This window comes from Diabrotica virgifera, chromosome 2, assembly GCF_917563875.1.
Source record: "Diabrotica virgifera virgifera chromosome 2, PGI_DIABVI_V3a".
Lineage (NCBI taxonomy): Eukaryota > Metazoa > Arthropoda > Insecta > Coleoptera > Chrysomelidae > Diabrotica > Diabrotica virgifera.
Genome location: NC_065444.1, coordinates 256,016,111 through 256,038,565, shown reverse-complemented (window position 1 = coordinate 256,038,565; position 22,455 = coordinate 256,016,111). Strand labels below are relative to the sequence as shown.

The 22,455-nt window shown below is 32.0% G+C and overlaps 2 protein-coding genes across 2 annotated transcripts in view; one reads left to right on the top strand and one right to left on the bottom strand.

Moving 5' to 3' along the window:
- LOC114341868 (octopamine receptor beta-2R) overlaps positions 1-22,455 on the bottom strand; it is a 743,861-nt gene that overhangs the window by 305,029 nt on the left and 416,377 nt on the right. The window lies entirely within an intron of this gene.
- LOC114340651 (uncharacterized) lies at positions 753-13,308 on the top strand. The gene is made up of 3 exons (XM_050643153.1): positions 753-927; positions 7,955-8,214; positions 13,076-13,308. Exons 1-3 carry the CDS (start codon positions 864-866, stop codon positions 13,265-13,267), a joined length of 516 nt encoding a protein of 171 aa, XP_050499110.1. The 5' UTR covers positions 753-863; the 3' UTR covers positions 13,268-13,308.

Sequence of the window (22,455 nt, the reverse complement as noted above, 5' to 3'; positions counted from 1 at the left end):
CAAGGAGTTTTGAATAGTGTATTGCAAAAAACTCTTCGGGATTTTATCAATCGATGTTTAAAGAGTATCTACCTACTTTGGCAACATTTCAATTTTCAGTTTTTCACATAGTTTTTGAGGGTTAAAAATGGCCGATTTCGAAATTTTTCAATTTTTAATCGCTTATATGTCAAAAACTATCATTTTTAGAGAAAAGTCACTAAAGACCTTTTCTGTTTGGAATGATCCAAAAAACCTAAAACAAACTTTCTTCCAAGCAAAAAAATAGTTTTAGGAAAAAAACAAAAAAAAAACGTTTAAAAAATTTTTGACCACCTTTTGGTCCTGGCAACATGCAAATTTGTTAAAAGGAGTCCTTTTTGAGTAAGATTGTGCAAAAAATCCGAATTAGAATATTTTTCCTAGCGGATGCGCAGTGGCTTTCTGGAATAATGTGAATTGCAACTTTTTAGAATTCCCTCCCTTTGTCTTCACTGCAGCATCCATCTGGCTTGCAAATTTTAGAAGCCTTGGAGGCGTTACCAAGGAAATGGACCAATAAGTTTTCAATTGAAAAATCTTTTAGTAATATTTTTAATTTTTCAATAATATTAATGTTGCTATTATGATTGAAAACTTTACCTTTCAAAACAAAATATGTTTAAAAGAATAAATTTGTTTTTCAATTCGCGGTCTCAAGTTTAGATAATTTATTCAATATCACTTGGATGTGGGAATTTATATTTAGTTATCACAATTATTGACCCACAGAATCTGTAATGATAAAAGGATGATTAACTTCTTAATGATTACTTGGTATAAATATTGCAGAATTGATATATCGTTTCTAGAGTGGTCCAAGGTGTCGAAGAGTACATTAAAAAATGAGTGCAATGAAATTTGTAGTTTTAGCATTTTGTTTGGCCTTTATGGCTCTAACTGCAGTAGGTAAGTAAATTTTGTTTTATAATTTTATTAATTAAGGTTTATTTATTAACTTTTCGGAACTTTAAAGAATGTTTATTTAAAATTAATTTGATTAATCGTTTATGCTCATTTTGTTTATTTTTGTTTGAAAATAAATAACGGATTTTTGTAATTAATATTATTCATTTATTTACAGAAGAGTGAAATAATTTAGTTTTTCTTCTCTTTTTTCCCTTTTATAAGCAATTCTGCTTGTTTATTGGTGGATTGATACCTCCATGGAAGGTTATTCTATTGAGTGGTGATTTATCTCTTGCTATGTGTCTCCTCCATTCAATACTCTTTTGATCTCTCAGCGTATTTTCTGTAATTCTTCTCAGTACTCTAATCTCTGCCGTGTCTGGTAGCTTTGTGTTGTGATTATGTCAAGCCTTGTTTCTGATGCTTGTATGATTACCAATTGGTCTTATACAAATTCTTGACTGTATGTATTTCAGTGTTAATATGTCAGTTTCGCCATATAATGTTGTTTAGGTATCCTGCCAGTCTATTTGCTTTTTGTACTTGATCTCTTACTTTGTTGTCTAGGTCTTCAGGGTAGTAGGGTTCCAAGATATTTTACTTCGATTACTTGTTCAATACTGATTCCATCGATTTCTATTTTTAACTTGGTTGGTGCTTAATTGATTACTATTCAATATTGCGTCGTCTGCTTAACAGAGTATTCTTACTTCTTTGTTTCCTAATCTGTATCCTCTTCCTTTGTTGACGCTTTTGATGATTTCATCCATGCTTATATCTTTAGGCTCTGTAAGTTGCCCATCTGTTCTGACATCCATTTTGTTGTTTTGGTAGACGTTTTCCATAGTTTCTACATTGAATTACATCTTTGAGTTTTACTGTGTCAAATGCGTTCTTTAAGTCAATCAGACACACACAGAAATGCTACTCTATATTATACTCTAATAATTTTCACAGTAATCTGCTTTATAAATAATATTGCATCTGTACCCGATATTCCAGTACCAAAAATATATACACATGTGCTAAATTTATCCTCTAATTTATATATAGGGTGTCCCAAAAGTAGGGGAACGGTTGAATATTTGGCGAACTAAACATCGGATCGAAAAACTGAAAAATACGTGTTCAATCATTTTCAAAAATCTATCCAATGCCACCAAACGCTAATCCCCACTACGCCCCCTGAAGGTGGGGTGGGGGGTAACTTTAAAATCTCAAATGGAAACCCCCAGTTTTTCTTGCAAATTTGGATTCGTTACGTAAAAATAGGCAACTTTTATTCAAGACTTTTTTTGAACTGTGGATAGATGGCGCTATAATTGGGAAAAACGATTTATCCTGATACCATAGATAAGTTATAGAAACGGTCTAATATCTCACGAAATACACTTCCAAATGAGAAACCAAAAAACACATTTTAATCTTTTTCGAAATCCTATCGAATAACACCAAACATGACCCTCCAACCCACCCCCTGGAGGTGGGGTGGGGGTAACTTTAAAATCTTAAATAGCAACTCCCACTTTTTATTGCAGATTCGGATTCGGCATAAAAAATTAAGCAACATTTACTCGAAACTTTTTTTAAAATTTCTGATAGATGGCGCTAATAAATCGTATTTTTCCAATTAAAGCGCCATCTATTAACAATTCTAGAAAATGTTTCGAATAAATGTTGCTTAATTTTTCATGACAGATCCGAATCTGTAATCAAAACTGGGGGTTTCCATTTGAGATTTCAAAGTTACCTCCCACCCCACCTCCAGGGGGTATAGTGGGGGTTGGTGTTTGGATCATTGGATAGATTTTTGAAAATGATTGAACATGTATTTTTCAGTTTTTCGATCCGATGTTTAGGTCGCGAAATATTCGACCGTTCCACTACTTTTGGGACACCTTAAGTAGTGGGGTTCCTATGGTCTCCTCCGCATCCCACATTTCGCTCGCCATCGTTTTCTATCCACCCATTCGTTTTCTTCAATAGCTTTATCTGCCATAGACTGTTCTATGCCTTTCTTCCATGTTTCTGTCGGCTTTTCTCTTCTTCTTCTATTTATGGGTGTGTAATTTAATGCTCTTTTTTGGCCATCTTTCCTCTGACATCCTCATAACATGACCATACCATAGCAATTTCTTTGTTTCTATATGGTCAACCATGGAATATAATCTCTTTGTCCGTCGTCTTATTTCCTCATTTGGTACGTGTTCTAATCTAGATACTCTGCATGCTCTACGTAAGTAATCCATTTCCGCTACTTCTATATTTTTTCTTTCCTTTCCTATGAGTTGCCAACACTCTGCTCCATAAGTTATAATAGGTTCCACAATTTTTCTGTAGATTGTTAACTTTGTGTTCAGCTTCAGCTTGTTAGACCATAGTAGACCATTTAAAATACGAGTTGCTTTCCTTCCTTGCTGTATCCTATGCTGTATGTCTCTTATTGTAGTTCCTTCTTCTGATATTATGCTTCCTAAATATCTATATTGCTTACATTTCCTTATATTTCTTAACTCTAATTCCGGATTTTCGGTTTCCTCTCCTATTCTCAAATATTCCGTTTTCTCCATGTTCATACATAGGCCCCATTTTTCATATTCGATCTGTAACTTTCTTAGCATATAATCCATATCATGTTCATCGTTGACAAGAATTACTTGGTCATCAGCAAAAAAACAAAGTTGTTAAGCAATTTTCTTCAATCATTATTCCCATCCCAGCAACTGTTTTCCTCCATTGCTCTAGAGCTTTCTGGATGTATATTTTAAATAGTGTTGGCGATAAGCAGCACCCTTGCCTTAAACCTTTTGTAACAGGGAATAGTTTCGACATAGATTTTCCCTGTTTAATACAACTTTTCGGATTTTGATACATATTTTGAATTGCTCGCACATATGATTCGCTTATGCCTATCGTGGTCAAAATTTCAAAAAGTTTCTTTAAAGGTACCGTGTCGTAGGCTTTTTCCAGATCAATAAATGTTAGGTGAGTAGACAGATTCCTTGCTCTTATTTTCTCTATTATTTGTTGCATCACGAATATCTGCGCACGAGCTCTAATTTATTAGTTCTTGTTCTTGCAAAATTTTGATACAGTGTTAAGGATTTGTTTTTTTAACTTGCCTATGTATTTCTTCAATAGTAGATATTAAACATTATTCATTTTCAAGTACTTAGTTAGAACCCCTAGGATCCAAACAAATTCCAACCATTTATCAGGTTTTACAACTCTATAAATTCTCTTTATTTTTGTTTACATTTTTGGAGAAATTTGCCTAATCCAGTGAATACATCAATATTTTGTTTAATAAAGTCATCTTTTGTTATATTTAAGTCTACGTTATCTACTCTTGTATTAAATCTAAATCTAAACATGATCTTAAATCTAAACTTAGCATAGGGTTATCTTTAACTACAACAGATTTTTGTTAAAATATTTTCCCTTTAAACAAATAGTATTTTAGCGTAATAATACCAAGTTTTTATCTTAAATCTCCAAAAGCCTTTAACATCAATTTGGACTAATTTAACGTGTGCTTTTTAGTGATTTTGCTCAAGAAGTAGATCGATATAATGTTTCCTGTGATCCTGTATTAATTTTAAAGTCTATTCCATATTCCTCAATGTTGCGATTAAGGGGGTAGGCACAAAATCTTGGTCCAATGTTATTTAAATTCATTTTTTTTTTTTCGAATCCTGAGAAAACTAATTTAAACGCATAATGAAAGATTACATTATTACAGAGGCCTGAAAGACACCCAGAATAAACAAAAAGTTTATTTTGAATGAAATATTTAAAATTAAAAATCGCCCTCGGCAATAATATTATAATCTTTCATTCTTAGTTTAAATTTTTCAAAACTACTTATAGTAGGGGAGGAAAGTATGCTAAATTTGAAGTCACTCGAGCGCTTTGCGGACCTATTGGGTTGTGATTATTAGGTCCTAAAACCAAAAAAAGTTAAGTAAAATTTTTCATTTTAGTGGGGCCTTTCCATTTTTTAATTAAATTTCCATTTCCAACAATCGTTATTTCCGATTACAGCGCGATCTTTCCATAATTCGAAAAAATGTTTCGAATAAAAGTTGCTTATTTTTACGTAACGAATTCAAATCTCAAATAAACATTTGGGGTTCCTATTTAAGATTTTAAAGTAACCACCCACCCCACCTCAGCGGGGGGTCGCGTTGGGTACCATTCGATAGTTTTTTCAAAAATATTGAATAAGTGTATTTTGCAATTTTTTTATCTGATGTTTATTTTGCGAAATATCGCGGGATTTGTATTTAACATTTTAAATTTACCCCCCACCCCTCTCCGTGGGGGATCATGTTTAGTATCATTCGATAGAGTTTTGAAAAATATTGAAAACCTATTTTTTAGTTTTTCGATATGGCGTTTATTTCGCGAAATATTCGCTTTTTTTGTGAAACTTTTTGACCCTCTCATTTTCTTACGCCCCTTTCAATTCGTCAGATTTTTAAAATATACACTCTTTTGCATGTACTTAACTTACCTTATCTTAATCTGACAATTTCGAGTATTTTTAAGGATAGATTTTTTTTTTCGGGCCCCCCTTAACGAACGCCCCTTTGTTAAGAGCCTATAATATAAGGTAGAGGACCCGTGTTGAGCGCCCCATCCCCCCACTTGCAAAAATTAAAAAAGAAATAGCCCTGATTTATGAGCTATTTATGAGCTTTCATATTCCGCAAACTAAAAATTTTGAGCTCGTTCCACTGAGCAGGAATTTAATACTTTAGTGGGGGGGCTGAGTCAGCCCCCCCACTACTTAAAAATAGGAATATTGAATCGGTTTTTACGGCAGAATTATGAGCTATTTATGAGCTCTTGAAATTATATAGTTTCGATTTTTGAGCTCATCCCCTTCACCCCCAAACAACCCTTTAATTGATTTAACTTAAGAGAAAAATCCTGAGAAAACTTAAAATATATCGTATTGCGGATATAATTCCTGTAGCTTATTTACTCTAAGAATAAACTATTAAATCACGTGCATTTCGATTATTGAGCTACAACCCCTTCGCAAGAAAACCACCCTATCTTCCCGGCTTGAGAGAAAGTTGTACTTAAATGCATTAAATTAATTATTTGGCGACTACATATCATTTAATAATTTATAAGCTTCCAAATTACGCGCATTTAGATCAGTAAATTGCAATTTATTTTGTATAGTGCAGTCACTGAAGGTAAAAATCAACGATTACCTTCAATTTCGGTGAACCTTCATCGATTTTCACGAAAATTGGTCAGTGGTTAGAGGATACGTCAAGAAACAAAGGTGACATGGTACCACCTTGCGCCTTTACCCTGAGGGTGGATACCGCCCCTTCTCGGGGGTGAAAATTATTTTATAAAAAATAACTGCACAAATCTATAAAAGAACTAATTATAAGCAAAATTTATTATATAAAGTTATTAAAATAAGTCAATCCTTTTTAAGTTATTAAAGATAAAAAATTTTAATTATTCGTGAAAAAAATGCATGTTTTGAAGCGGTTTTTCGTAAATCACTGAAAACTGTAAGTTTTTACAAAACAGTTAATAATAGTTTAATTCGTATAGCTTATATTCTAAGAATAAACTTTTAAATCACGCGCCTTTCGATTATTGAGCTACAACCCCTTCGCAAGAAAACCATCCCATATTCCCGGCTTAAGAGAGAGTTGTACTTAAAATAATTTAAATTAATTATTTGGCGACCAGATATCGTTTAATAATTTATGAGCTCGCAAAATATACGCATCTCAATTATTGAATTGCCAGTTTCTTTCTATAGTGCAGTCACTGAAGGTAAAAATCAACTATGACCTTCAATTTCGGTAAATCTCCATTCTTTTTCGTAACTTTTTTGTAAAAACTTACAGTTTTTCAGTGATTTACGAAAAACCGCTTCAAAACATGAATTTTTTGCACGAATAATTAAAATTTTTGATCTTTAATAACTTAAAAAGTATTGACTTACTTTAATAACTTTATATAATAAATTTTGCTTTTAATTTGTTCTTTTATTGATTTGTGCACTTATTTTTTATAAAATAATTTTCACCCCCGAGAAGGGGCGGTATCCACCCTCAGGGTAAAGGCGCAAGGTGGTACCATGTCACCTTTGTTTCTTGACGTATCCTCTAACCACTGACCAATTTTCGTGAAAATCGATGAAGGTTCACCGAAATTGAAGGTAATCGTTGATTTTTACCTTCAGTGACTGCACTATACAAAATAAATTGCACTTTACTGATCTAAATGCGCGTAATTTGGAAGCTTATAAATTATTAAATGATATGTAGTCGCCAAATAATTAATTTAATTCATTTAAGTACAACTTTCTCTCAAGCCGGGAAGACCACCCTAGTTTTCTTGCGAAGGGGTTGTAGCTCAATAATCGAAATGCACGTGATTTAATAGTTTATTCTTAGAGTAAATAAGCTATAGGAATTATATTCGCAATACGATATATTTTAAGTTTTCTCAGCATTTTTCTCTTAAGTTAAATCAATTAAAGGGTTGTTTGGGGGTGAAGGGGATGAGCTCAAAAATCGAAACTATATAATTTCAAGAGCTCATAAATAGCTCGTAATTCTGCCGCAAAAACCGATTCAATATTCCTATTTTTAAGTAACTTTGACTCTTTAGTACTTTAAGTAACTAACTGACTCAGCCCCCCCACTAAAGTATTAAATTCCTGCTCAGTGGAACGAGCTCAAAATTTTTAGTTTACGGAATATGAAAGCTCATAAATAGCTCATAAATCAGGGCTATTTGTTTTTTAATTTTTGCAAGTGGGGGGGCAGCTCAACACGGGTACGTAGAGGTACATCTGCAGGGTACCAGGATTCTCCCCATGTGATAATCTGACGCGCTCGAGTAACTGCAAAAATCCCCGCTTGGGTTCCCCTACCATTAGTTTTCTCAGGATTTGAAAAAAATTAATGCATTTAAATATTATTACAAATTTAATTTATTTTTGGAAAATAATTTGGTAACATCACATTTTTCTTTTTAGAGGGGCAGCAAACCAATTGGCTCAAACACGACCTTTATGACTGCGTCAGGTGCTTGTGTCATGCTAGAAGTGGATGCTGGATCAGACAAAATTGTGCCAGGTACTCAATTTCAGAGGATTACTGGAAGAAAGGAGGTTCCCTCACTGTGTCTCCAAATGAAAAATCAACAGATCCATCAGCGTATAGCAATTGTATGAAGGATGAAAACTGTATTGTCGGTACTATCATTCAGTATACAGGTCGCTTCGGAGAAGATATGGTAAGTAGTTTATTAAAATATTTACTTTCCCTTTATCTTTGTGCAGAAATGGTTTCCCTTTTTTTTACATTTCTCCATTAGTTTGTGGTTTTTCAGTGACTGGGAACCACGGTACTTTCGGTTTTTGTACGTTAGAAGCCCGTTATGTGCCCATAATAGCTGAAGTTTTAGCTAGTTTCAAGCCGTAATCGTGCATCATGATTCTAGTTTTAACATTGCCTGATTGAAATCTTGCCATTCGTCATCCAGCCTTCTGCATCCAAAGTTGAACATAGGCCTCCCCTAATTTCTTCCAGTTTTGTCGATCTTGGGCTTCCTGTAACCAACTCTCAGCAATCCTTTTGACGTCGTTTGTCCATCGTGTAGGTGGTCTACCTCTACTTCTTCTGTCTGCTACTGGTCTCCACACTGTAATTTTTTGGGTCCACCTCCCGTCCTTTATTTTGGCTACATGGCCACTTCAGCCATGCTACTCGCTCTATGACATCTGTGACGCCTGTCCTTCTTCTGATTTCTTCGTTTCTGACCCTGTCTTTGAGAGTCAGTCCAAGTAGTGACCGTTCCATTCTTTGTTGGACGACTCTAAGTTTGGGTGCTGTGGTCTGGGTTAATGATAATGTTTCGGAGCCGTAAGTCATGACTGGAAGCACACATTGGTCGAAAGTCTTCTTTTTCAAATAATTTGGCAAGTTGCTCTTGAAGATGTCTGATAGAGCTCCATATGCGGCCCATGCTAAGGTGATCCTTCTTTGTAATTCGGCAGTTTGATTGTCCCTGGCAATTTGGATTTCATGCCCTAAGTATTTATATTTATGGACCAATGCTATTTCGTTGACGCCGATTTTTGGATTTTCGCTTGGTACCAGGTTTGTCATGTATTGTGTCTTTCCAAAATTTATGTTTAAACCAACATTCTTACAACATCAATTGCCATTATTGTTGCAATATTTTGATATGTGTCTATTTCTGAACTCCTGTATTTGTAATGATTAAAATGAACACCGCACAAACTTATGGAATGTTCATTCTGGTTCATACACCTTGAGAAGTTTTATGATTTCCTGAGAATTCCCTTTTTAGTCCTGTCGCCAGGATGGGTACAACGGCCTTCTTAATTCAGATGGACTTACCCAAGTTTTTTTATGTATTTTGGCCCGTAGAACACGAATTGTTTGGGTAAAAGTTGATCCGGATGTCGATAAGATTGTTATAAACAAAGAAGTTGAGGAATTACATAACAGCGATTTCTCGCAAAACAAAACATTTTTTTGTATTTTTTGGGTCATTCTAACCAAAAAATGTTCCTACAAGTTTTTTCGTAGGATGCATAGTTTTCGAGATAAACGCGGTTGAACTTTCAAAAAATCGAAAAATTGCAATTTTTGAACCCGAATAACCTTTTAATAAGAAATAAAATAGCAATTCTGCTTACCGCCTTTAAAAGTTTGAGACAAATTATATCTGTTTTGAATATTTGCATTGCTAAAAATTTATTTTTTGATTGTTAAAAAAAGCTATAAACACATAGTGTTTCCCGTGCCTAATACATGCGTTTTAATGCATGTAAAGCCTCACTTGCTCTTTTACCTCTTCTACCTACTCGTTCAATTTTAAATGAGAAATCATTAAAAACATCACTCAAGCACTAGGTGTTTATAGCTTTTTTAACAATAAAATAATACATTTTTAGCAATACAAATAATTAAAACCGATATAATTTGACTTGAACTTTCAAATGCAGGAAGCAGAATTGCTATTTTATTTTTTCGTCAAAAGTTATTCGGGTTCAAAAATTGCAATTTTTCGATTTTTTGAAAGTTCAACCGCGTTTATCTCGAAAACTATGCATCTTACAAAAAAATTTGTAGGAACATTTTTTGGTTAGAATGGCCCAAAAATACAAAAAAATGTTTTGTTTTGCCAGAAATCGCTGTTGTGATTCCTCAACTTCTTGGTTTATAACAATCTTCTCGACATCCGGATCAACTGTTACCCAAAAAATTCGTATTCTACAGGTCAAAATACATAAAAAAAACTTGGGTAAGTCCATCTGAATACAGGAGGCCGTTGTATCCCCCCTGGCGACAGGACTATTTTGTCTAGTGAACTATTCATTTTAATAGATTTAAGTATTTTTAAAATTTATCAAATTCAAGGTATACATAATATGCAAGTTCCATGTAAAATGACGACAAAATGGTGACTGGTGCATATAAAGTATGAAGATTTTTACTCTACTGCACACTGCACAATGCATACACTGTTCGGATTTGCTCGCAACTATTCGCCAGTAACTGTTTATTTATGCCATTCTCTTTTGCTGGCGTGCCGTATGCCATTCTTTATAATAATTACAGTCGAACCCGTTTATTATAGTACCGGTTATAGGAATATCCCGGTTTAAGGAATCGAAATTTGAGGTCCCAAAACGTTTCTATTAACTCCCTAATAAATTTATCCGCTTGTAGGAATATGTTTTAATGAATTAATATCGCTTAATCGAATATTATTCAAGTGGACGAATAACTTTTTATTCATATTTTCCAAGAAAATTAAAATTATGTCTGGTTTGTTATATTTTTCAGATAATAAATATTTTATTACGCACCAGTTGGACCCTTTTACGAAATACAACAGGCCATAAAATACCTACTTTTACTTGTCTTACAAAACTTGTAAACATTTCTATTGCGTCCTACCTCGTTGCAGTTATAAATTTTATTGGTTAATGGTTTATTGACTTTGACAATACAATGGCAGACAAGAATAGAAATGTTCTCTTTTATTGATAACCGCCCTGTCTATAAACCTAACATGAGTTTGAATATTTTAACAATCCGTTTTTTGCCTGCCAATTCATCAAAACACAGAATTCGACAAAATAAAGGACGAATATTTTTAAGAGTTGTTTCTTTTGACGATAATTTATCGGTTTTCGCAGATACTGAAGATTTAGAACCAAACAATGAAACCACCCAACTTAATATTAAAGCGGGAGATGAGGCAAAAGATGAAGATTTTTTCGATTTTGTGGATATTCCATCCAATTTGGCAAGTCCTAACCGTTTGTAATATTATAAGAAGATTTCTGGAGGGCCAATTCAATGTAATTTTTGCTAATTTGTATATCTTAAAGATTCTTAAAAAAAAATGAAAAGTAATTTTGGCGTATGCATTTTATATAATATAATATAATATAAATGTTTACATATTGCACAAATTTCATGCTTATTAATGGATTTATGCACAGAAAATGTAATTTGGTTTTTTAATAAAATAAGTTACACTGCTGTATCATTGACATAAAAGGACCTAAAACCATATAAATATAATGTAAATGTAGGTACATACATAGTATGTACTATTATTATGTAGGTCTATTCAGTAGGTACACTTATTTCTACCAGCCATCAATGATCGGGTATTAGAATATCCCGGTTATAGGAATATTTTTGCTTGGCACGAAGGCTATTCCAATAAGCGGGTTCGACTGTACTGCCAGCAGCAAATCCATGCATATAGAAACTTGCTTAAATCATTTCTTATAGCTTTTCCTTCTTATTCTTCTTTCTACTTTATAAATAGGCCTATGCCTGTTTTAGTCCGGTTTTTGGCCTCAATTTATGTTGTTTGACTATCTTTTCTTCGGTCGCCTCAATGATCTTCCATTTGCCAATTTGTCTGTTGCTATTCGTACTATTCTATTTTCTGTCATTTTTTCTATGTGTTGATTCCATTCTATTTTTCTTCTTTTGGTCCACATGTTTAATTCCTCTATACCACATCTCGCTCGTATTTCCTCACTTCTTACTCTGTCTTTTTTAGAGTTTGGTTTGTTATTTTTCGTAAGACTTTCATTTCTTCTGTTTCAAGCAGCCTTTTTGTTTTTGCCGTATCTGCTCTTTTTTTCATGATGTACGTCATTATCGGTCTTATTGTTGATCTATATATCCTGGTTTTCGTTTCTGTTGTAAGGTATTTGTTTCTCCAGATTGTGTTGTTGAGACATCCTGCTGCTCTGTTCGCCATGTTCACTTGTTTTTGCACTTCTTACATAATATTTAGTTATCAGCAAAAAGTATTGGTTTAAGTTGATTGAGCGAAGAAAATACTAATAGTATATAATATTATGGCATTTTTCAGACCATATTATGGCCGGGGACATTCTTTCAGATTTTTTCAGCGCTAATTGCATCTTTAATCATATTTTAGGTAACTAGTGACTATAAGCACTAGCTTAGGAGGAGCGACAGTTTCACGTGTCCTCCAAAACACGTGGTGATAGCTCTTTATTTTTTGTAGGCTACTACGCTTCTACTAGACACGCTTCAATTACTATTTTTCAAATTACTAACTTTTCTCTCAAAACTAAATAATACGTATCATTTAAAACTAACATTTTTCGGCTCATAATATCTATATGAAACCCGATGTTAATGGCCTGTTCAGTTTATGTATGGGAAACAAAAATTCCACATTTAATAAATTACCGTATCAGACCAGCTAGCCTCTTTATGTCAATAAATCACTTTTTAAATGCATTCAAACCGTCAACTTCTTCAAACCACATAATGACAAATTAATGTTTGTAGTTCAGTTCAGTCACAGCTGGCACCCCGGTCGGTCACAAACCCATACTCGCAAATAATAACAAACCCTCATTCGAGACGTATTCATGCTCTTTTTACCGAAATAAATAAGTATATTAATGACAGACAGTTTGTTGATTTTACATTTATTGTTATTTTATTTGTTTCCGTGGACGATAAGGTTATCACACGCAACTCAACCACACCACGTAACATATCTAACTTTTGAATGATTTGAAATTATAATCAACACAAGAAATATTTTGTTATAGGATTGCAACTGCGATGGAGTTTTCGATTGCAAAGATAGAGCAGCCATTCATCTTATGGGAGCCAGTTGCGAAAATCCTAAATTTGGTGGTACTTTTGCCCGGCGATTCAACGAATGTTCAAACATGGTTGGTACTAAGAACATGTTGTCCCAAGAAGGAAATGATAAGTGTACAGTACCTACAGTATTCTAAAAGTGTAATATAATGTTTGAGTAAATATATGATTTATTTATTATAGCCTTTTATTTGGCATTGCTGACCTCAAAAAATAAAAGGCTTATTACCTACGCACAATGCGGTTTCGTAGGGAAACAACACAACACACTCTTAATATTCGTCAAATTATAGAAAAATCCCGAGCGTTTAATACAGAAAACTAATAGTCTGGGCAGATTATCTGAGAATGGGCCATTTTTGGGAAAAGTTATTTACCAGCAATTTTATTGCTGAAATCGAATCTTATGATTCTATATACTAATAATATATGCATTCAAAGTCCGCAGATAGTGTGCTACTTTTCTTATAAACAAATTGGCGCCCGAAAATCGTGTTTTTTTTTTCAATTTTTGCTCCTTAACTCCCAATATTTTAACTTTACACCAAAACACCCAAATAAAAATTTACCGCAATTCAATTCTGCATAGAGACATATTTTTCCCGATCTACTTCGACGATAATTTTTATCGGATAATGCGGGTTTTTCCAACAAAATCTTTAATTTTCAACTTAAATTTTAGGTAAGTAATTATTTATTAATAAATAAAAAACTTGGTAATATAAAAGCTCTTCTGGTATAGATTATATATCCAGAAGCTGATGGAAATTGAGTAAACAGTTAAGCAACAATTAAATTGTTAGTTAAAAATTTACGGTCGCTATAACAACTACAACAATTATGATGCATATGAATAGCTATGATTTTTGTATAAAAAGGTACTATACCTATCTAATGTACTTTATAGAATTGAAATTGGACTATTTAAGCGGCTTCAGGAAAATTTTAAAATTATAAATCATGAAAACGGCATTGGAAAAAAATCGGCAGGCCGCTTATTTTAAAAGAAAAAACGTTTAATTGCGATGAGTGGTTCCTGAGATACAACCGGTCAAATTTGACCGGCATGTACGGCGAGGATATAAAGAGTAGGATCATAATTTTCAAACGTCACCCTTATATTTTTGTCCTCTTTCTCCACACCAATTTTCATATCTTTAAAATACTCATAACATATAATATTATAATAAAAACTATCGATATTACGAGTGAAAATTGCCAAAAATAGCAAAATTCCAATAAAAAATTAGGTTGGGGAAAATGTAATCTCAAAGTTCAAAATCGGTATACGTTAAAAAAATGCATTTTCTCGGCTTCCCATGGAGCAATTTTCTTCTTTATTTTTTTGTTCCCAAGTAACTTGAGTAGATCCATCTAACTAACGCATTATTAAATGTCAAAGTTGCTTTTGTTTTGTTATAATAAATTAATTTATGTGTAAAAAAATAAAACTACATATTTTTTCCAGTTGTAGACTTACTTTAGATAAACTTACCACAAGTGTACCTTTTAACGTTCAAAATACAAATATTCTCATTTGAAAGCTGTATAATTGTTTAAACAATCTGTGTTTAAACAAATTATTATAATCAATAAATTAATTTATTATAACAAAAAAAGCACCTTTGACATTTAATAATGCGTTAGTGAGGTGGCTCCACTAGAGTTACTTGGGAGCAAAAAAAATGAAGAAAATTGCTCCATGGGAAACTGAGAAAATACATTTTTTTAACGTATACCAATTTTGAACTTTAAGATTCCATTTTCTCCAACCTGATTTTTTATTGAAATTTTGGTATTTTTGGTATTTTTCACTCGTGATATCGATAGTTTTTATTACTATAATATATGTTATGAGTAGACTTAGGCAAATATGCAAATAAAAAAGTATGAAATATGCATAAATATGCAGTATTTTATGCACAAATATGCAGTATTTTATGCAAAATATGCATATTTATCTAGGAAATAAGCATGTAGTAAAAAATATTTACAATATTTTTTGATTTACAAAAATACTTACAATATTATAAATACATAACATATACAATTATTTTAACATATAAATATTATTTTGAATTGTGGTAACAATAGATTATCAAATGATGTTCAAAATTTTCTAATAAAAACTTATGGCTTCTATCTGAATACATATATTTGTAAATAGAAAAACTTCTTTCTACATCAACTGAAGTAACTGGGGCATGTTTCAAATTTACTATAATATATGGTTCTAAATTAAGTGGTTCGGAAAATATCCCAGCTAGTACTTGAACCACTTCAGAAAGAACCTGGTAACCACTATTTTTTTCCATGGTTACTTTAAATTTTTGAAAAATTTCCTTTCCAATAGTACCTTTAACGTTTTGACACAATGACTCAAATTCTTTTATTAAAACTGTACTCTCTAACAATGATAATTTGGAGGATTCTAATTGAGTTATAGTTTTCTGGATAAAACTATAATTTGATTTTATGAATGACAGTTGCTGTTGGAGGATGTTATTTTGGAAGGCTTGCTTAGCTTCCAATAAAGAAACTATCATCCGTTAAAAGGTTAATTATTTTTTTTAAGTCAACAAAATGATCAGCGTAGAAATTAGCTGCTTCCAACCATGTTCCCCAACGTGTTAAGATGGGTTGCGGTGGCAGTGGAACAGCAGGAAGCATATCTCTGTAACATTGTATTCTTACAGGTGATTTCAGGAATACCTTTTTGACGCTTGCTATTAAACTGTTAACTAGTGGAAATTTTTTTCTTATTTCCTCCGCAACTCTATTTATTCCATGCGCTAAACAAGTGACATGTATTAAGTTTGGATAAAATATTTTTAAATTTTGTCCTGTTTTCACCATATATGGTGCGGCATCAGATAAAATAAGCAATAATTTATCATTAGGCACAGCAGCAGGAAGAAAAAAGTTTGCTAATGCGTCTTGTAGAAACCGTGATATTGTTAGAGCGTTGGTTTTTTCCACTTGCTTACAGGAAATTAAATACGATTTTGGAAAGGTTTCCTCGCTAAGTGCACCAATCAATAAGTGCACAATGTACCTTCCTGACGAGTCAGTGGTCTCGTCCACACATATTATGTAAAAGTAATTATTACCTATTTCGGCTTTTATGTTGTGGATAACTGAGGAGTATAACAAATTTACATTATTTCTCTTTAGAGTTCGTTCACTGGGAATGTTTTGTTTGCAATATTTTTTTAAAAAAGAACTAAAGTTTTCATTAGATAATTTTGAAAGCGGTATATTAGAAGATACTAATGCACGACACAAGTCTTCGTTAAAAGTTTCTTGTTCGGTTTGTTTTGTGGAACTTGACTGAAAGCACTTGGACACTGAAGGTTGATATTTTTCACCGGATGTGGTTTTTACTTTTTTAGCTAAATGATTCGCGGTTCTGACATGCTGATCTATTTGAAATTTTTTTTCACATGAAATCTAAAAAAAAAAATATAAATATTCTATAGTTGTACCCGTTTTTAAAATCTAAGATTGTAGAAATAAACTGAAAATGAACCGTTTTTGCATAACAATTAAAATATCTAAATTAAATCAAATAAAAATCGGTGTAGTAATCTTGAAAATGTCAAGAAATGACTGTGCAAGAAGGAAGAATCCCCAAATATTCACAAGAGGCTCTTGGTCTTTTCTGTTTACATTTAAAGAAAAAATACTGTAAAAATAAATTAAAAGCACTTAACTAATTAAGTCCAATATATGATATGTTTTTGTCTTTAGAAAAATTAAAGCAAACTATGCTATTGTTAGAAAAAAATGTTAGCGACCGTTCAGTAGACTATTTAATGATTTGAATTTTAAATAGGTATCCTATTTTTTATCGCAAGGAGTTTAAAAAATGTTTGAAAAAAGAAAAAATACATCGATTTATTGTGAACTAGCCTTGTGTCGGTACTTTTCTTAACATAATCTCCAATTTTAAAATCTTTGTTTGTACCACCGTGTAAATTTTTAAAATAAAATAAAAAAATAATACGTATGTACTTACGGTTTTGCCACAACATGAGCAATAAACTTTATCCATATCCATAGATAGCTCTTTGTAAGGTTTTATCCAAGTTGAAACATTGCTTACTTTCGGCATTTTCAAAGCACAATAATTATTCACAATAAGAAATACTAATTATTCACAATAAGAAATACACGTTGTTTACGCCTCCAATTTTAAAACAAAAGTGAAACCAAGTGAAACTAATAACCAAGTCAAAATAAAAATTTTTACCTAGAGTCATAAACACAAACCCTTAAACGTGACAAAACTATAAGCCGCTGTCTTTTATTAGTTACTATCTATAACCAAGAATTTGAATACCAAGTGATTATAAAACAAAATTAAATATTGGCATTTTCATGCTATCTGTAAGTTTGAATATAAAAATATATAATTAACACCAAATTTTCAAATTATATGCACTTTATGCTCACTTTTATAAAAATATGCAAAATTTGACATTTTTGCATTTTTTATGCATTATATGCAAAATATGCAATTTGCATATTTGCCTAAGTCTAGTTATGAGTCTTTTAAAGATATGAAAATTTGTATGGAGAAACAGAACCGAAACAAAAAGGTGATGGTTCAAAAATTACCATCCTATTGTTTATGTCTTCGCCGTACATGCCGGTCAATTTTGACCGATTGTATCTCAATAACCACTCATCACAATTAAACGTTTTTTCTTTTAGAAGAAGTGTCCCGCCGCGTTCTTTCTAATACCATTTTCATAATTTAATTTGATGTAATATTTCCTGAGATATTCTATTTGTTTATAAGCCAAAAAAAATGTTTATAATTTTAAAATATTCCCGAGGCCGCTTAAATAGTCCAATTTCAATTCTGTAAATAGACCAGTAAGGATCTGTTTTTAGGTGGATGTGAGAGGTGGCATTCAGATTTTTGCGGATAAAGTTAGGTGATAACTTCGTTAATAATAATTAATTTATGCTCCTTTTCAAATATGCCCGGAACATTAATAAAAAAAATAAAATATTTAAAAATTTCAATAAATTTCGTTTTTTTCTACTTTTTTTGCTTATAACTTAAAAACTGTTCGTTTTAGAATAAAACAAAGGTAATTAAATTTTCTATCAAATTCAATTGGTTAAAAATGTCTTAATTTATCACCCTTGCTTCAAAATAGCAATAAATATAAAATAAGGGGGCAAAACAAGCCTGTCCTTATCCGATGATTTTCCATCACTTAGGTTACACTTGGAACCTTCCTAATTCGCTTAGAAAATTTTTGTAATGTGCTAAAACCGTACACCAAATTTCATTAAAATTGACTTAATAGATTTTGCATAATAATTTTAAAATATAAACTTTTTTTAAAAAATTAAAATTTTGCACAACAAAAACTACAACATACAAAGATTTGTCATTTTTTTTACGTATAAAGAAGTACTCCACCTATCTAATGCACTTTACAGAATTGAAATCGGATTATTTAAGCAGCTTCAGCAATGTTTTAAAGTTATAAACAAATTTCTGCTGTGGCCAGGAGGGGGCGCTACGGGCTCCTTTATTTAGATGGACTTATCCAAGTTTTTTTTTTATTAATTTTGACCCGTAGAGCACGAATTTTTTGGGTAACAGTTGATCCGGATGTCGATAAGATTGTTATAAACAAAGAATTTGAGGAATTACATTAAATATATTTTTCGCAAAATAAAACATTTTTTTGTATTTCTTGGGTAATTCTAAGCAAAAAATGGTCTTACAAGTTTTTTCGTAGAATGCATAGTTTTCGAGATAAACGCGGTGGAACTTTCAAAAAATCGAGAAATTGCAATTTTTTAACGCGAATAACGTTTGATTAAAAAAATGAAATAGCAATTCTGCTGACAGCATTTGAAAGTTTAAGTCAAATTATACCGGTTTTAATTATTTGCATTGCTAAAAATTTATTTTTTTATTATTAAACAAAGCTATTTGTTTATAAGCCAAAAAATTGTTTATAAATTTAAAACATTGCTGGGGCCCCTTAAATATTCCGATTTTAATTTTACAAAGTGTATTAGATATGTAGAGCACCTCTTTATATGTAAAAAAATTAGCCAACTTCTAAATCGTCTATTTTTTGTTCAGAAAGATTTTAAATAATTTGAACTTTTTTAAAAACATTTAGATTGCAAATTTATTATGCAAAATTTATTAGGTCGATTTTAATAAAATTTGGTACACGATTCAAGTATGTTACAAAGAATTTCCTAAGCGAATTACTAAGGTTTTATGTGCCACCAAAGTTGTTAAAAAATATTGAATAACAACAGACTTATTTTGCCCCCTTATTTTGAATTTATTGCTATATTGCAGAAAAGGTAATACCTTATGACATTTCGTGTATCACACAAAAGTCGTGTATCACACAAAATTCAATTATTTTTATTTTATTTCTGTACGACTGTGTTCCAAAACGAATCGTTTTAAAGTTATAAGCAAAGAAAGCAGAACAAAATCGAATTTTTTCGAAATTTTTAAATATTTTTTTTTTTATTAATGTTCCGGGCATATTTGAGAAGGAGCATAAGTCAATTATTATTACTGAAGGTGTCACCTAACTTTATCTGCAAAAATCCGAATGCCACCTCTCACATCCAAAAATAGACGTTTTTTCGCAGATCCTTACTGGTCTAAAAGTATATTAGATAAGTATATTGCCTTTTTATACAAAAATTATAGTTATTTTCATGCATCATAATAATTATTATGTTTATTAAGGGGAACGTAAAATTTTAATTAACAATTTAATTGTTGCTAAACTGTTTATTCAATTTCCACCAGCTTCTGGAATATAATCAATACCAAAATCTCTTTCATATCACCAAGTTATTTAGTTACTAATAAATAATTACTTACCAAAATTTTAGTTGAAAATTAAAAATTTTGTTGGAAAAACCCGCATTTTCTGAGGAAAATTTTCGTCGAAGCAAATCGGGAAAACCAGTCTCTATGCAGCATTTAATTACAGTGAATTTTTATTTAAGTGTTTTTGGTGTAAAGTTAAAATATTTGGAGTTATAGGGCAAAAATTGAAAAAAACAAGATTTTCGGGCGCTATTTTGTTTACAAAAATGTAGCACATTATCTGCGGACTTTGCATACCTGTATTTTGCTAATTAGCCCAGAGTATTCTGGAATCATAACATTAGTTTAGTCGTCAGAGGTTTAGGGCCGGTTGTTCGAAAGCTAATCAACAATGATCATTATCAAATATTTAATTACTGTCACCAACTGTCAATGTCAACTTTGTTTGGGTTCCTGAAAACATAATAATATGAAATTACTTAATCAATTATGTTAATTAATTGTTATGTTAATTGATTAACTAATCTCATAATTTTAATCAATTATGTTTTCAGCAACCCAATAAAAGTTGACATTGACAGTTTTGGTGACAGTAATTAAATATTTGATAGTGATCATTGTTGATTAGCGTTCGAACAACCGGCCCTTATCTCTAATAGCGAGATAAATAAGCTGAATAATTGTACTATGAATATCAATCTTGGGACTCCAAAAAATATGCAGAAAGTTTACCCCTCCTGCCCCTTGGACATCCCCCGAATCAGAAAAATTCGGCTTGTTCATACGATTTTAAGAGGTTGAGTGGCCTTTTTGAGCTCTTACAACTGGATTTGTCAATAATAAAAGATTGTGAATATACATGGAAACGTAAATACTAAATAAAATGGAAAATATCAATCAAACCACTCAAATCGACTGCTTTACAACCCGTTATATTAATTAAAAAAATATTCATAAAGCGTTCATCGAATCCATCAAATAAAATTGAAAATGCATGTATATTGAAACAAAACTTTTTGGGTTATTAGTTTTCTGATTCTGATTCACATTGAATGTTTTAATTGAACTTTCATAACAACACTCCATTTGATTCAATTTGCTCTGACTACTCGAAAATTGAAATATTTATCAAAGAGCAATGAAGTTAGTTGCGGAATTTTTGCCGAAAATTGGCTCGAAACTACGCAATAAATAAAATTGACGAATTCCGCTATTTTTTTATTATTTTAGATTTTTCTGAGGCATTTACAGTATTAGGAAAGTTTTACAAACTACTTTTTTCATCAGCTACCATGTGGAAAAAAGCAATGTTTTTCTCATGTTAAGTTTGAGACACCCAGTAGGGAGGACAGGGTCCAAGGGTGAGTATACAAAGTACAGGGTGTTTGGTAAAGAATGGGCCATAGCTTAACCTTAGATTCCTGAGGTTAAAATAGGTCGATTTAAGCTAATTTACCTTAGTACGAAAGTTGATAATAACCGAAATACAGGGTGTCAAAGTTAAACTTGTATTTTATTTATTTTTGAATATTTCCTGACAGGCATGGGACAACACGAAATTTGGTATGTGGTGCTGGCAATATCCACCCTGCTAAATTATGTTAAAAAAACGTTTCTGGCTACTACCAGAGGAGTACGACGGGGGAACGTGAATGGTTGACCCTTCCCAAATTCCACGCCACTGGCGGAATTGCTATTTTAGTGCAATTTTTTGATTCTCCAATACTTTATATAACGAGCGATCCACAATTATTGGGATCAAAGCTATCCGTGCAAAAAATTACGTATGTCTTGTTTGAATCTGAATTTATATCATTGGTTTATCAATTAATTTTGATTAACATTATAAAACATAAAAAATCAGTCAAAACCAGAACTTTAATCAAAAATAAAAAGAATTAACAAAATTATAAGTAACAATAATAAATAAAATCAAACAAGATCTCTACATAACCTTACTTTTCTTGTTAAGTTGACGTACACTGCAAAGTTGACGTAAGCTGGAAAGTATATCTGAATTAAGAATACACATGCCCTGTATAGCTATCTCTGTCGTTCAGAGCCACCTATGGTGACAATAATTTTGGATCACACGTTATAAATAACACACTCTTAATTCGTAACGATAAAGCCATTAGCTTTTGAGATATTTGAAGCTAAAAAGGAAGGAGCATAATACATTAATCAAAATACATGGGCATACATTTTCGTTTGATGAATTTCTTAACAGCCATTTGATGCTTGCCAAACTTTTCGAACCGCCTTGATTTGTTTTGGAAAAATGCAGTTGTATTCAATTGGGCCCGTAAATTCTCCCATAACATCAAATTCCTTCTGGAAAATGTGAATTTTGCAGTTTACGGCCTCATTGCCTCTCCAAGCAAGTTCAAATGAGCAAAGGTGAAGAAACTTTTTTTGTGATCCATCGGGGGTTTACTCGTCGTAGCTTTAGATGATTTTTAATAGTTCTTCGGTTTATAATGCTTT